This window comes from Epinephelus lanceolatus, chromosome 17 (genome assembly GCF_041903045.1).
Source record: "Epinephelus lanceolatus isolate andai-2023 chromosome 17, ASM4190304v1, whole genome shotgun sequence".
Classification (NCBI taxonomy): domain Eukaryota; kingdom Metazoa; phylum Chordata; class Actinopteri; order Perciformes; family Serranidae; genus Epinephelus; species Epinephelus lanceolatus.
In genome coordinates, this window is record NC_135750.1 from 27,603,017 (window position 1) to 27,619,922 (window position 16,906).

The window sequence follows — 16,906 nt, forward strand, 5'->3', positions numbered from 1 at the left end:
TCTGGTGGTGTATTTTTTCTTCCTCTCAAACAGCGTTACAGTAGAATTTGGTGGGAGGAACACTGCTATCTGACTGTTTGTGAGTGTTAACGGACAGGGAACACACAGAGACAAAGAGAAAGAAGGATGCCATGCAATGAAGCCGGACTCAAACCAGCCAAGTTTTTAATTTCAAACATTTAAAGTTCTCAGTTTTTGATGCTACACCATGTCAGAATCAAAAACGGTCTTGTTTTCACCATTTAGGTGAGTCAGTCTCACAGTCCTGATATTCTGTATGCTGTCTCACTGGTATGCCTCCTTAGACACCTAATGGAGCTGAGCTGTTATTAAGGAAATTAGCTGGACATATGTGCTTCCTGCTAGAAGAAACATCTGCTGTGAAAGAATACTGTGGTGGTGTTTAAATAAAGTTGTACAGCTGCCATCACAGTCACAGCTTTATTAGAAATTATTTGGTCAGTAAGCGTAACTGACAACTGTGCAATTAAATTTACACACAATCAGTCAATGTAACTACTCTTTATTTCAAACATCACAAGTCAATGCAGTATTATGGCTGACAACTAGTAAAATTAAACTGTAATAACATTAATTTCTCTGTATTTGATTTTCTTTAGGATAGGATTTGGGATAATAAACTTTTTTTGCAGGCCTCTCCAGCAAGTGTACATGCTTTTGCAGCAGGTCAGCAGGTGTTACTGAGATATTTTTCACATGGAAAACTGACCATGAGGGCATTATTTCATGTTGTCATATTGTTGTGACAGTGACAGGTAGAGGGATTTAGAAATATCCTCTCACCCAGTCAAACTTCAATATGAAGCTAGCACAACCAGCTCTATACTACAGCTAGAAATCAACCATGACAAGTCCCAGTGCAGGCAGTGCAACTGCACTGGGGCCCCTGGGGTGGAGGAGCCCATAGAGAGAACTGCCCTTGCAAGTGAATCAGATTTCCACCTCCCTGTGTTCAAAGATAAATCTTAAAAAAATCTACAGTATAGTTTAAAAACAGTGTCATTGCTATATACGTCCTCAAAAAGGTGAACCCATCTGCATCATGGTTTCTTTTTTTAAATACTCAGTAGCTATCCAAAACAAAATTATACACTTACTTCTATATAAGTACAAAATATATAAATACACTATAAAAACTATTCAATTAAATGATTATTTTCCTACTTTCTCTGATTTTTTTTTTCAGATATGCAATGATGACTGCTGGGTAATGTATGTTGATGATGTCCAACGTCAAGTCTCTATTTGTTTCAAGACAACACATGCACGATAGCGTGCACTAGTGCACTTCCTTATGCCACTGATAAGTCCCCACTTATTTAGGAATTGCTTACTTATCCAAACAGCCTGGAACAATATGTTTATTGCCACTGACTATGTATTAGATTGATTCAAGATTCAAAATTCAAGATTCAAGATTCAAGATTAAAAAAACTTTAATATCCCCAAGGAGCAATTTGCTTTACAGACAATAGTGTAACACAAACAACACAGCAACAGATCCATGTCTCGTACACTGAAACCGTGAATCATGTAAAAAGAAGACACAATGACACTGGTGGTTATAGTTTGTTAAAAAAACAAAACAAAAAACAATAGCAAATGAAACAAAGGACAATTGTAGGCTACAATAGTTTGCCAAAAAAAATAAAAATACTGGCTCCAATGCAAACTGTTCACATCAAAGAGTCTGGATTAGCCGGGGCATACTTTCTGGAAAGACGTGGTGTAAAAAAAAATAAAAATAAAAAATGTAATTATGCTGTGAGCACTACAATCACATATTGTATTCACTCACCTCCATTGTATTGGAGAGGGGGCAGAAATCTCAGTGAGAGAAAAAGCTGGCCAAATAAAACCAAAAATATCTACATGACTAGATTCCAGGAGGGGTAAAAGAGAAAACATATGTTGGTCATTTGGGTGACTGACCTTTTTATGATAGTTTAGTTAATATTAATGCATGTTAAAGCTTGTTCTGGTCAAGGATTGTCTGATAAGAGTGTGAGAATCACATTAGAACCACATGAGGATTTAGTCAAGACCTCAGAAGATGAAAAAAAAAATGTATAGCTCACCAATTCAATATTAATTAATAATATTATTAGATTATCATTTAAATTATTTCAAAGAATTATTTTATTATTAGGCCTAGTATTTAATTTAATAAAATAATAAAAATGTAAACGTTCAATCATTAATAAACAAACTGTTGTCTTGTTGTTGTTTTTTGCTTGTTTGTTATGTAAGATATGCACTGATGATGATGATTTCCAGTTGCAAGTTGTAATATAACCTCACAAATGTATATTTCTGATTCATGTTTTAGGTCATAGACTGTTTCAGATTCATGATTTACGTGTTTTTTCCACACAATAAATTCGCAATTTTGTGTGTGTATTTTATGTATGCAAGTCCGCGATAAAAAATGCATTTGCAAATGTATTTTGTTCTACTTTCTCTCCTCTGCAGTCATACCCACCTCTTATTTTGTGCAGCTTCGCTCCATCCACGTGTTGCAATGTTTGCACTCAACGCACTTCCTTAGCAACGTGTATCTGAACCAGGAAGTACTTTTGTATGCTCTAGCTAACTAGCTGCGGTTAGCACAGAGGAGTGGAAGTGAGTGGCAGCAAAGTTTGTCTCTGCGAGATTTATGGGTCCAGCTGCCGTTTATATGTATTAAACACATGTCGGGCGACGTCGTGGTTAGCAGGCAGGTCTATCGCTGGTAGGAGAGGAGGGGAAATTGTAAGTTGAGGTTGTTTTGTTGGTGTGTGTTAGCGAGCTGTTAGCTAACAAGCTAACGAAAACACAGGGCTGTTAGCTTAACTTGAAATAACTTACTTGTTTTTAATGTACTATCTTTCTGAATCAATTAAACATAAATGTAAAGAACAAAATAAAGCTTGTTTAATAAGGCAAATTTTAAACTGACATGCGTAACGATGCATTAACAGCAGGGGCAGTTTGGAAAGTTGATATACGTCAACTTAGGTTAACGAGATGGATCATAGCTTTATGTTACGTGCAAGCTTTCATCTGTGGTGTTGTGGATCTGGACTATGGATAGCATGGCTTTAGATAACATTAGCTTGATGGCTGATGTTACTCACATAGCATTTGTGCTCGAGTTAGTACTTGAGTATGTGTTATTTGTTCTCCACCACTGTCAGACCAGTTATACTGGTGAATGGTAGCTGAAGTTGATTAGTGATAAATGCATGTGCTGAGATGACTGAGCATGTGCAGATTCATTACTTCATAATTTATTTTTAGTGAAATCAGCTTCTGTTGTAGTGTTGATCCAAGCAATAACCTGTGTAGTGCCCCCTTTGTGCCAGTGCTTTGTGGTCACAGTGGTGCATAGCTGTTAACCACCATACTGCTTTGCAACAGGTTCTTTACACTTCAGTTATCTGTCAAAGACATTAAATCGTGTTGTCCTATATTATCCCTGAATGACAATGTTTGTGTTTATTTTCTTGTCACAGGTGTTCCATGAAAATGATTTTCTTACCACTGTCTGGTAGGCCATGATCGGCTTGTCAAGTTATGCAGGGGTTATGGAAAATCTAATGAATTCTGCTGAAGAGCAGCAACCCTCCTCTCCCCTGGCCAACTCATGGTCCACAAAACAGGAATCAAGCAAGAATCAGAAGCCAAAGCATGTTGGCGGATTTGTTTTAGTGCATGCAGGTAAGTGCGCACATCATGATAAACAGGTAGAATTAAGGCTCACTTTTTTTAGCTGTCCTCAATGTCCATCTTGAAATGGGAACATGGGCTTTTAAGTATGCTGCTCCTGCAGCTTGGAGTTTGCTGCAGACTGATTTGGGTGTAGGGAAGCTGGTCTCTCCAAATGTTTAAAAAAACAAAAAGGAGTTGGAGGAAGTTGCATCAGGTTGTAGATGCTTTGACTGAGCTATTGCCCTCGATGTGATCCAAAATATGATGACCTGAATTTTGGTTTAACCATGTTGCGATTTTGAAATCTTAAAATATGTAACTGTTATATGTTGTATGTCTGCCACTTTGTTTTAATATGCTGTTGCTTGTCTTTGCCAGGGCACTCTTGTAATTGAGAATTTCTGACATCTCCATAAGGATTTTCCTGACTAAATAAAGATAAATGAATAATAAGAGTGTTTATTAGAAAGGAATCGTAAGCAGTATATCATCATAGTAGTATGGTTTTCAAAGCACCAACAGGCTTATGTGCATCCCAGTATAGTTTTCCGCTTAGTGGAGGTCATCACTTTCATCATCGCCGTATAAATGATCACACACCTTTTTCCTATTGTTTGCTTTCAGGAGCAGGATACCATTCTGAATCTAAGGCCAAGGAGTACAAGCATGTGTGCAAAAGAGCCTGCCAGCGAGTAAGTTTTCCATAAGGGTATTACGATTGTAAACTGTTTGTACACACAATTGGTCATATTCTTAGTGGAATGTTAGGTCAGTCCAGATATTTTGGCACTTGGCACTAGTTTCTGAATGCCAAGCAACAGAACAGATTGACATTGATTAGCAATTTAAGTAGCTTTTCAGGGCTTGCTTGTAAGAATGGTGCTGCGTTATTATATTTGAATGTAATTTTAGTTGTAGAAGTGCCAGCTCATCATTAGATCTATAAGACTCAGAGCTGGATCTTTTAAGGAATACTCACCCACAAAATGACCATTGTAAGTAACATCACATACCTTGAATATGTGAAGAAAATGGCAAACATGTTGATTTATTGATATATAAGGGACCACGTTAACAACGGCAAAACTATATAAAAACATCAGTTTACAGTCTCATTTATCCAGTCGTACGCTCAGCACTTTACAAACACATACATTTTCGCCAAAAGGTTACTACTTAAAAAATGAACTCAAAGTGAAAGTTATCTATGCTAAGATTATATTTGTGGGCTTTTTGCCTTTAATGACAGGACAGAGAGTGAAATGGGAGACAGAGAGAGAGAGAGAGAGAGTGGGGACTGACATGCGGCAAAGGGCCGCGTGCCGGATTCGAACCTGTGGCCGCTGCAGCAAGGCAATGCCTCTGTACATGGGACGCCGGCACTATTCACTACGCTACCGACACCCCAATATGAAGGTTTTTTAGCGAAAATGCATGTGTTTGAGAAGTGCAGAGCATATGACTGGATAAATGAGACATGGACTCTACTGCACAAGCTGTGTGAGAGTTTGTTACTGGATGTTGCGATATAGTTTTGCTGTTGTTAAACACAGTCCTTCTTTACTTCATTCGTGCATTTATTTCAGGTAGAATGTTTGCCTTTTTTGGATTCTACATTCACCATTGAGGCATAAAAAAAGTTTTCTTCATGAATTCAAGGTAACACTCGATGAGTAGCTGACAAATTTTAATTTTGCCACTGTATTCCTTGAAGTACAATCTGTCAATAAATCACCATATTTGCTGTTTTCCATGGTGGCATGCAGGAAAAACAAAGTTCATGAATTCAAGGCATGACTGATTTACAAGTGGTCATTTTGTGGGTGAAGTATTCCTTTAATGTAGATCATAAAAAAAGACAGACTAGGTCAGTACTCCAATTTGATGTTTTAATGCTGCCTCATGTCTTACAATTTGGTGTGACAACAAATTAGGTAACTTAAAGTTTCTAAACACTAACATATGTGTAAACGTCCCTCTTATACATTTTTGCTTGCAAATCAAATGTCTTCAAAAAGCACATAGAGTACCCTTGTTTATCAGCTTGATCAGCAAGGTATTGGGGTTTTCTCCTCAACTTTCTGTTTGCTCAGGTTGGATGGGGAGCATCTGTGAACAGCTGTCATTTCATTTATTTTCAGTGGGATTCCAATCTTTGTTTTGGCAGTAGCACTCAAGCACTTTAATGTTTTTGTTTTGAAGTCATTCCAGTTTTCATTTGGCTGTATTAAGATCATTTTGCTGTTGGAATGGAAGTCTTTGTTCTTTGGCACCATAGAGCAGGTTCTTCTCAAGAATGTCTTTGTATTCTGTTTCATTCATTGTTCCTTATGTCCTCATAAGTTCCTTACATCTGTACGACTGAAAAACAAACTCGTGGTGCTGCCATCACCCTTACTTCACAAAAGGAATGGTGTTGGATGGGTGACGAGCTGTGCTCAGTTTCCACTGGATGAAGCACTTTGATTAGGCCATGCAGATTTATTTTAGGGTTCTTTTACCTCATGCTGTCTGTGTCCCTTTTCCCCACATACACGCAGACAAGCCACACTTAACTCAATCCAGAATCCTTATTGCATGTGTCTTTTCCAGGCCGTGGACCGACTCAAAGCTGGGGCACTTGCAGTGGAAGCAGTGGCTGCAGCACTGGTTGAACTTGAGGTTGGTTGATTTTGGTCCAAGTTTGATTATTCAGCTGTCATTACCTCAGTATGCAGCAACACTCCACTTCAGAGGAAATTAATACTTAGGCCCAGACTGGATTTAAAAAAAAAAAAAAAAAAAAAAGCATCCAGAATAGTTTAGGTGAGGATATGAAACTTAATTTGACATGTGTATGTGTTTATCCAAAGCAGCTTTATTCCACTCTAGCCTCCGAAACATGTACACACATCCTGTCAGATGATGTAAGAAATGATTTTCCTTAGGACAGGTTTGGAATAAAGAACAGTGACTCTGATGAACTCTCTGCAGCTGCACAAATGTACATGTAAAAAATGTAGTGCAGCAAAGAAGAGCCGTGTACTGTATACATGCATACAAATCAGGAGAAGTCAGAAAGTTGGAGCCATCATCTGGTCATTAGAAAACAGTTCAAGCATAATGCAAAAATGAAGCATCATAATAAGATGCTATCACAGAACAGAGGAGCATTAGCTAAACAGCCAATCAGTGTCACCATTACAGTCCCAGACTGATAACATAAGTGGCAACAGGGTTGTTATTGTGTTACGGAGAGTAGTCCACCAGCTGCAATTTTAATGACGTTGTAACATATTGTTAATTGTCTTGCTTTAAACCTCATCCTGTATTTGATTTTCACTCGGTGATAATAGTGGTTTTCCTTTGATCAGGCTGTTTCAAAGCAGTGTTTAAAGTCTTTAAATGCAGTACAGTCAGCAGGGCCATTACATAAGCTGCTGATTTGAAAATTTAAACGAGAATAGATATTGATTCTTGTCTTGTTTGAAATTATTTCCATTACACCAGGACTTTGGACCATAAGAAAGAGTGACATTTTTTTCTTGGTTAAGCTGTATAAAAAGATAGAATGACTTTCCTTCAGCATATTAACACTGACAATAAGGTTCATTGCAAAATAGAGTTTTATTCTAGACTTTGCATGTTTTTAATTGTTCTCAGGACTCTCCTTTTACAAACGCGGGCATGGGCTCCAACCTTAATTTGTCAGGGGAAATTGAATGTGATGCCAGTATCATGGATGGGAAGTCGCTGCATTACGGCGCCGTAGGGGCTATCAGTGGTGAGTTATTACGCACGTAGTGGTATTCATGTAATGCTGATGTGTTGTTGTGGCCCTGAAGTTCAGTCACCTGGAAGTAACGGCAATTAGTGAAGCCTCTATGTTTTATGTTTTACTGATTTACATTCTACCATTTCAGATGTTTTAGAGGTTCATAAACAGTGGGGGGGCATCCACTTTTTACCTGGAGAACAACCAGAAAATGCTGTTAATATGTACACATCCGCATACGCAGATAGTTTTCCTTGAAGGCTTTAAATAAAAGCAATTTTTTTTGCAAGGACTCATGATTTATTCCAAATAACCGCCCAGGGGTGGCAGTTAACATGATGTCCAAAAGACAACAGATTGTTTTAATCACTACATCTGCATCATGTAATAGTTTTCCACATTATTTGTACATGATGACTTAAACTTTGCTGGCTTCGATATAGAAATGCATACCTGCCAACCTGTGTTTTTCATGAGGTTAGAATAGTCTGAAAGCAACCCAGATTGCCTAGGTGTGCTTGTGGGACGATGGCAAAATAAGGAAATGGACAGTAAACTAAGTGAATAGATGCCATGTGAAAAATAACAGAACAAATTTTAACAATACACAGAAATTCAACACAGATATGACAAAAATCAAAACCATATTTGGTCCACCTGTATAACTAAGCTTGATTTGAATCAAGGATTACTATGTGTGTTTGTAAAGTATCTGGATTTGTTCACACTGTAAAAAATTAAGTAGAATGAACTGCTAGCCCTGTGATGATTCTGACTTTTCCTTCAGGTATTAAGAACCCAGTCTTAGTTGCAAACCGTCTACTGAGTGAAGCACAGAAAGGGAAACTATCAGCTGGCAGAATACCACCCTGGTGATTATAATGGTTATTAATTATTGTTGTATTAATGTGACAGTATCCACTTGTTAATTTGTGTTCTTTTGTCAGCTTTTTAGTGGGGCGAGGAGCACACGACTGGGCAGTCAGTCATGGAATACCACCATGCCCCTCAGAGAAAATGGCCACCAGTGAGTTATATTGCACCGAATCAGAAACATGCTTCATCTAAGACAATGGTTCCCAACTGGTGGGTTGCGATCCAAGTGGACAAGTGTCAAGTTTGTAATAAAGACACTTTGTTTTGAAGTACAGTGATTATCCAGTACAGAGCTTTTATTTTGAGGTGCCGTTTCCTGCTGTAGAGTGAGTAACAGACAGTTACTGAGCAGAGAAGTGTGACGCTGAATATTTGAAACTGTGTGGACCTTGGAAGTAATGACTAAGGACAAATCTGGATCCCGTGGTGGACCAGTTGGGAACCACTCATCTAAGAAACTGATTTTCTGTAGCTGCAAATCTTAACCAAAACACAGTACTTTAAAACAGCCATTGAAAGAAGTGCATTCACTTATATGGATTTATTATGAGATTTCTTTCCACACACAGAGTTCAGTTTATCTGCATACAAGAGGAACAAGCGAAAAATGGAGCTGGCAGAAAAAATGGACACGGGACATAATCAGGCCAAGAAAAGACGACAATCAAGTGAAAATGTAAGTGCTATGTCATCAGTTAAGATACCATAAATTATTTAAATGGCGTCAAGTGTATTCTTTCTCAGCTGCATCACTCGAGTCAGAATGGACTCACTCCTTTCTGCAGATTTTATAGCTGTATTACTTACAGCGAACAACCTTTTTTTCCTCCGTTTCACAGATGCTAACCATCTAACCACCTGAACACGAGCATCATTTGCACTTAACAAAATCTGTAATAAAAAATTGGTTGGCAAATAGCAGCCTAAGGGCCAAATCTGGCCTTCCACCACATATTTTGGCCTGTCAGATGAAACCTGAAACTTTCCCTGCTTGGGCTACATTCAAATATTAAACAAGGCTCAGAAATCAATTGTTGATAAGCCAATAAAAATCCATGTAAATCACCACAAACGTAACATGACTGTACCATCTCATGGGTGGTACTTCCTTGAGAGGGACAAAGTGATACTGTGCCTGCACGTGGTGCTGCAATGAGGTCTAATGAACTGACAAAATGAGCTGTGCTTCACTTTGATCAAACTGTGCCGTTATATTTAAATTAAAACAATAATTTAACTCCCAAGAATTATTACACAAAGACTGATTTGGGTCAAACGTAGGAGAGATCAGCAGTAGCAACGGTATAAGCATGCTTTTATACTTTATAGAAAATCACAAGAGAGTCACACATACTCAAACGCAACATGAACGTGTGATCCTCAAGTCAGTTTCAGTATACTTGCAGCCTACTCCACATTCCAAACTGCTAGTTATGCAAGACATTAAACTGCATCTTAAAGAAGGCAGGAAACATCAAGTACAATTTGGTATTTTATACAAGAAAGCAGTTTAATGATGCTACACAACTAAGACATCAAGATCCGTTCTGCCAGTTATGATCTCACATTCTCACAGGGTCGTTAAAGGAAATGACATTACCAGGTTGCACAGAGGGTTCCCAGAAACAATTAAAGTGTTGACAAGAGTAAGTGCAAAGTTTCAGTGCCCTGAGCAGCACAACCAAAGAGTGGCTGGATGATGAGCTGAGTAGAAAGAAAGCAGACTCATTCTGCTCTAACGTCACCGGCAGTGGCAGCAGCACAGAAGAGGGTGGGAGAGTTTATCTTGGTTCAGATGTGAACTGTGTTAAATGGAGTAAAACGTGTAAACAGCCACAGCCCCATACGCTTCATTAGACCTGTTTTTGAATGCTGTTATTGTTTATTTAGTTCAGTTAAATCAATCCTCAGTATTAATGATATATCCACAAGAAGAAAGATTAACAACTAAGATGACTGTTTGTTGACCGAGGCAAGTGATATATGATTAAGTGATAGATTTTTGTGTCAAACAGCTTGTTAGCCTAATGAGAGTTCAAGGTTTGAGTTGCCCTCTATCCTCATCTGTCTCCTACACGTTTACACAAAACTGCTCGACCTATAAAAGATTATTATGTGACCATTTGGTGCAGTTAAGCTACCGCGATTTGACCATGACTGATACTCAGACTGTGACTGTTCACATGCATACCATTGTCAGAGTTTTAGGTCATTTTACATGAATTTGGCATCAACCTTTTCACTCTGCCATTGACATATAAAGCCAATTAACAGGAAATAACCTCCTTTTGTATCATGGCTATTAGAGACTTATGGGTTCAACACAAAGCATCATTGTAGCAAGTCTGGTTTTAATTTGCATACATAGTGTTCCTTTTATGCCTCTGTCTTTTTGCCAAGCCATAAAATCTTTCCAGTCTTATTTTTTTCTGTGCAGTATAGGCACCTGTCTCATGATGGTGTATAGTTGCAGTGTTGTTTAGGAAAATCTAAAGCATTTCCATATAATCCCAAAGATGCCCTGAAGTTTTACAGTCATTATTTACTGTGGATTTTTTCACTCAAGGACACTGATAAGGAATGACAGGATGGTCTTTTGTAGCATTTTGCAACAGTTGGCTCTGGTTCTTTTTGGCCTCAAAAGCTCAGAGACAGGGCTGATTTAGGAGAGCATGAGACAGACGAGAAACACTGTAGCCTTTTTTTTTTACTCTGCCTTTCAGTCCAGGGTTCAATGAAGATGTTAAGTTTCTGGTAGAAGTGGAGCTCTGATCATGTATCATAATGCCATTTTGCACATTTACCCTGTAGGAGTCTATTTATCATGCCGTCTGAGTCATGATGGTTCACAAACAAGTCACTTCCAAAGCAAACTGCAATCAGGGAAGAAAAAAAACAGCCGATTGAAATCACAACAGCACATTTTTGATGAAATATGAAGGGCAAGGAAGAGTGATTCATAAATTCATGCATTACATTAATTTTGGAAATGTCCTCAGTCAAAGATGATGTCTCTGCTTCAGAATGTGAATGATCGGATTTCTCCTCCTTATGTTGCCTAAAATGAGATCAGTTCTCATTTGAACATGTCAATTTGTATATATGTGTGTTTTTTTTCTGTTCATGTGACTCCTCTCTTTATTGTGATCCAGGAAAATGGTTCAGGGTGCCTCGACACGGTGGGAGCCGTTGTGGTAGACCTGGAAGGGAATGTAGCTGCAGCGGTGTCCAGTGGAGGTCTGGCCATGAAGCATCCCGGCAGGGTTGGCCAGGTAGTCGGGCAATCTTCTCCTTTCTTCATCCGTTCATGTCTTTACCCCCATAACCGCTTCTTTAAGTATTACATAAAGATATAATTTACAACATTGAATCAGGCCTTTTTCTGCGACAGCTTTTATTAGACCGGTCTTTCTTTTTAGTGTCCTTTTTGAGTAAATGTTTTAGTCGGATACATGTTGAATTTCTATTTAAATAGTGTACACCTACAGTACAGGCCAAAAGTTTGGACACACCTTCTCATTCAATGCGTTTTCTTTATTTTCATGACTATTTACATTGTAGATTCTCACTGAAGGCATCAAAACTATGAATGAACACATGTGGAGTTATGTACTTAACAAAAAAAGGTGAAATAACTGAAAACATGTTTTATATTGTAGTTTCTTCAAAATAGCCACCCTTTGCTCTGATTACTGCTTTGCACACTCTTGGCATTCTCTCCATGAGCTTCAAGAGGTAGTCACCTGAAATGGTTTTCCAGCAGTCTTGAAGGAGTTCCCAGAGGTGTTTAGCACTTGTTGGCCCCTTTGCCTTCACTCTGCGGTCCAGCTCACCCCAAACCATCTCGATTGGGTTCAGGTCCGGTGACTGTGGAGGCCAGGTCATCTGCCGCAGCACTCCATCACTCTCCTTCTTGGTCAAATAGCCCTTACACAGCCTGGAGGTGTGTTTGGGGTCATTGTCCTGTTGAAAAATAAATGATCGTCCAACTAAACGCAAACCGGATGGGATGGCATGTCGCTGCAGGATGCTGTGGTAGCCATGCTGGTTCAGTGTGCCTTCAATTTTGAATAAATCCCCAACAGTGTCACCAGCAAAACACCCCCACACCATCACACCTCCTCCTCCATGCTTCACAGTGGGAACCAGGCATGTGGAATCCATCCGTTCACCTTTTCTGCGTCTCACAAAGACACGGCGGTTGGAACCAAAGATCTCAAATTTGGACTCATCAGACCAAAGCACAGATTTCCACTGGTCTAATGTCCATTCCTTGTGTTTCTTGGCCCAAACAAATCTCTTCTGCTTGTTGCCTCTCCTTAGCAGTGGTTTCCTAGCAGCTATTTGACCATGAAGGCCTGATTGGCGCAGTCTCCTCTTAACAGTTGTTCTAGAGATGGGTCTGCTGCTAGAACTCTGTGTGGCATTCATCTGGTCTCTGATCTGAGCTGCTGTTAACTTGCCATTTCTGAGGCTGGTGACTCGGATGAACTTATCCTCAGAAGCAGAGGTGACTCTTGGTCTTCCTTTCCTGGGTCGGTCCTCATGTGTGCCAGTTTCGTTGTAGCGCTTGATGGTTTTTGCGACTCCACTTGGGGACACATTTAAAGTTTTTGCAATTTTCCGGACTGACTGACCTTCATTTCTTAAAGTAATGATGGCCACTGGTTTTTCTTTAGTTAGCTGATTGGTTCTTGCCATAATATGAATTTTAACAGTTGTCCAATAGGGCTGTCGGCTGTGTATTAACCTGACTTCTGCACAACACAACTGATGGTCCCAAATTGATAAAGCAAGAAATTCCACTAATTAACCCTGATAAGGCACACCTGTGAAGTGGAAACCATTTCAGGTGACTACCTCTTGAAGCTCATCGAGAGAATGCCAAGAGTGTGCAAAGCAGTAATCAGAGCAAAGGGTGGCTATTTTGAAGAAATTAGAATATAAAACATGTTTTCAGTTATTTCACCTTTTTTTGTTAAGTACATAACTCCACATGTGTTCATTCATAGTTTTGATGCCTTCAGTGAGAATCTACAATGTAAATAGTCATGAAAATAAAGAAAACGCATTGAATGAGAAGGTGTGTCCAAACTTTTGGCCTGTACTGTACATGTAGTTTGTGTGTTATGTTGCTGTGAATAAAGCAGCCTGAAAACAAAAACAGATTTTTCCCTGCTTAAATTACCTAAACCTAAGGTGGACCATCTATAGGCAACCTGCGGCTCAGGAGCTGCATGTGGCTCTGTAGCCCCTCACCAGTGGCTGCCTTTGCCTTTGACAAAAAAGTATCTATAAATCAATAATGGTTATTTTTTAACATTTAAATTTTCATTTATCATTGTTGTAGGCTTAAGTGATTTTTTTCATTTTCCCATAAATAAAAAAAAATATACAGCCCATACATGGTATTAAAAAAAACATGTTTTAACATTTTGTCAACCAAAATGTGCGTCATACATCTATGACCTGGTCCCTTTTACTGTAAAACTTGTTGAATATCAATCACGATATCTAATCTTTAGTCTTCCTGGCTAGGCTAGCTATTGATTCCAAATCCAAGTCTCGGGGGGAAAATAGAGAATTCAGCAACGTGTAGACAGATTTGTTTGCTTTTACCACCAACGCCACAAGGTTAAAGTACCAAAAAATCATAAATAACCCAATGCATAGTAGCCACCTTGTATTTTTACCTATTTGTTATGGTGAGAGGCTAATTTAGACTTAATAGGCTGTGTTACCTACATTATATGGCTAAAACATGATTTACGACTCTGGAAAGATGTTTTGATTATTTTATTTGCAGTTGTGATGGTAAAGGTTGCTCAGCTCTGCCCTAAACCAGTTGGAGAATAACCTGAGCACAATGCACCAAATAGACAAAGTGCTGCTGAGAATGACTTTAATCAGTCGTATTTGTATTAACAGTCAATTAAATGACTTTGTGTTTTATGAGAAAGTTATTAAGAAACCTACAGGGACTTAATACCCAACACTACTGGGATTTTTAACCTCTTTTAGCTCATTGTTTTGGTTTGACAGCCCACACATTCTTTATGATGCCATCTCACAGTTCCTGAATGTGTTTTTTTGCAGTCATTTTCACCAAAAAAGCTGCAGTAGCGTTCTGTCAGTTTGATCCGCAGTGACTCTGAACTCTATTCGCCTGTCTCCGTCCCAACAACCAGCTGTCTGTCAGTCAGCAGCACCTCATGAGGAGCTAAGAGGACAGCAGCCAGCCAAAATTTCTGCACCAGGCTGACAGAAATTTACTGGACATTTATTTTTAAATGTAGACTCCATAGGAAGGAATCAGCATTGTTTTTAAATGTATCAGTTCATTTAGTCAAAAGAATCAAATCAATCTGTCTGCGTGTTTTGGAGTATTTATGCTGCCTAGTGACCAAAAATTAACTTGTCAATCCAGCCTTAGAAAGTCTGAAAGCAGCAGATAGGAGTCTTTGTTACCAAAGAAGCCCCCCGGCATTTTGATCCCCTCCATTTGCGTCTGCCTCAATCCGGCATCACTGTTGTTTGATTTAATTAATAGATCTAAAGTTTTGCTTCTTAATGCAGAGACCTTAATTAATGAGGTGACCTACTGAAGAAGACACTCTGATCATCCTCATTTCCTGTGCCCCATTCTTTAATGTCAAAGTGAACCCAGCAAATTGCAGTAAAACATTTCCGTGCTGGAAGTCTTTTACTTTGAGGAAGCTGCAGGAAGTTATGAGTTTGCATGAACAGCATCTTAACAGGAAAAAAACAACTTTACAATGGGAACAGAATGAATGAATCAGTAGGATTTACTGCCTTAACCTCATCAACACTAAAAACCTCAAGCTCAGAGCAGTAGAGTCCTGAGTATGCCATGTTATTCTAGTGTAGTTAATGATGTGGAAATGTGAATTAGGCTGAAATGTCCACCCCAGCCTGCAGCGTTAGTTTTAAATTCTTACATTTGGCCGTGAGCAAAGCAAAGTGATTCTCCTTTGTATCTAAAACGTGCTCTGTCCCTCTCTCTTCTCAGGCTGCTCATTATGGATGTGGCTGCTGGGCTGAAAATGCCTGTAACATGAACCCTTACTCTACAGCAGTGAGTACCTCAGGTATACCACAGCGCACTCTCTACAACCTACACCGCAGTTGTGTATATGTGTGTGTTCCCTTTCTTTTCCCCTTACCATTAATGCTTACCACCAGCCTGCCTTTTGTTTTGGAGATGATATGAATCAGAAACAGATATTTGATGTGAGCCTCTTATTTAGCCTCGGTGAGTCAAGCTTCACAAAGCCTGATAATACTTTCCGATGACCTCCAACCATGCCTGCTGACTGACTCTCATCAGTCACTTCCTCAGCTGATTGAGTCATCATTCTCAGCTCTCTCTTAGTCAGCTGCATGCCAGGTGCATTGCAGAGCTTTGAAATGACATTTGACATGAGACACCTGCTGCAGACATGATGGAGAGAACTACTGGAAGTGCAGCAGAAAGATAATACATGTACACACCTCAAGCGCAGTTATCTAGTTTCAGATAATAACTGTGCTTATCTAAATGAGTGGTATTAAACCTGGTAGTTAATTCCTAATGCAAAGTAAATGCAACATTTTTTGTTTCTAAAATCATTTTGTTACAAAATTCATGTATTTATCTTTATGTTAAAAAATAAAGACTTGTGCATGTATGCTCTAAGAAAATGAGCTTTTTTTGTTTAATATGTATTACTTACCTTTTATGATATTTCAAAAATAATTTAGCTTATAGTACATCACATGCAAAAAGGATCAAGTATTGATCCTTCCAGGTTTTCATTTTGCATGTGAGTTATGCACAGTCATAAGCTCTATCCTTTGACGAGCTTTAACTAATTAGGTCCAACAGTGATTAACTGAAAACTCAATTTTTAAAACTATTAATCTTAATGCAGATTTTATTTTATATTCCCGATATCAAAATTCTCTGTTCTCTGCTGCAGTAGACAGTCAACAAATTCTTTGCTTGGAAAAGACAGATTAAAATATGCTTCTGCCAATACAAAGTGAAAAGTATGGAACTTATTGAATGTTTTCTCTAAATACACCAAAGTTCTTTTCAACTTGGATTCTGCATTTCATGTTATTTTCAATACTGCACTATTAAAACTTCAAATATCTGCATGTGCATTAAGAGCAATACAACTCAGATCTTCTGCACTCGTTAATTTCTTTGTAGACAGTTTCTGACACTCCTCATAGTCCCTCAGAGACTTCATACCATGGAAATGATTTATAGTTGTCACCTGTTATGTGCTGCTTGTCCTGTCTTTCTTTTTCTTTCTTTCTTCCTTCCTTGCTTCCTTCCTTCATTCCTTCCTTCCTTCTGCAATTCATGCAGAGGTGGAAATCTAAACTACTCCAGCTGGCAATCGTGCAAGTTCCCATTGTGGTTAGCAGGTCATCAAGATTAAAGGTTTGACAATCTGATAAACCTTGTCAGTAGTTTATCACAGGAAATCAGAGCTATTTAGACAGTTCATGTTGTCATATCACATTTGGCACACATAGAGGGATCCCTCCTCAGTT

The 16,906-nt window shown here is 38.8% G+C and overlaps 1 protein-coding gene across 1 annotated transcript in view; it reads left to right on the top strand.

Annotated features, from left to right (window-relative positions):
* The first annotated feature begins 2,600 nt into the window (after nucleotides 1–2,600).
* Nucleotides 2,601–16,906, top strand: part of tasp1 (taspase, threonine aspartase, 1) — a 30,746-nt gene continuing 16,440 nt past the window's right edge. Inside the window, exons 1-10 of the mRNA XM_033612610.2 lie at nucleotides 2,601–2,772; nucleotides 3,516–3,720; nucleotides 4,336–4,403; nucleotides 6,304–6,372; nucleotides 7,354–7,474; nucleotides 8,253–8,337; nucleotides 8,413–8,492; nucleotides 8,911–9,017; nucleotides 11,494–11,613; nucleotides 15,372–15,450. Of these exons, the coding sequence (XP_033468501.1) occupies nucleotides 3,558–3,720; nucleotides 4,336–4,403; nucleotides 6,304–6,372; nucleotides 7,354–7,474; nucleotides 8,253–8,337; nucleotides 8,413–8,492; nucleotides 8,911–9,017; nucleotides 11,494–11,613; nucleotides 15,372–15,450 (892 nt within the window). The 5' untranslated portion in view covers nucleotides 2,601–2,772; nucleotides 3,516–3,557. The remainder of the gene's footprint in view (nucleotides 2,773–3,515; nucleotides 3,721–4,335; nucleotides 4,404–6,303; nucleotides 6,373–7,353; nucleotides 7,475–8,252; nucleotides 8,338–8,412; nucleotides 8,493–8,910; nucleotides 9,018–11,493; nucleotides 11,614–15,371; nucleotides 15,451–16,906) is intronic.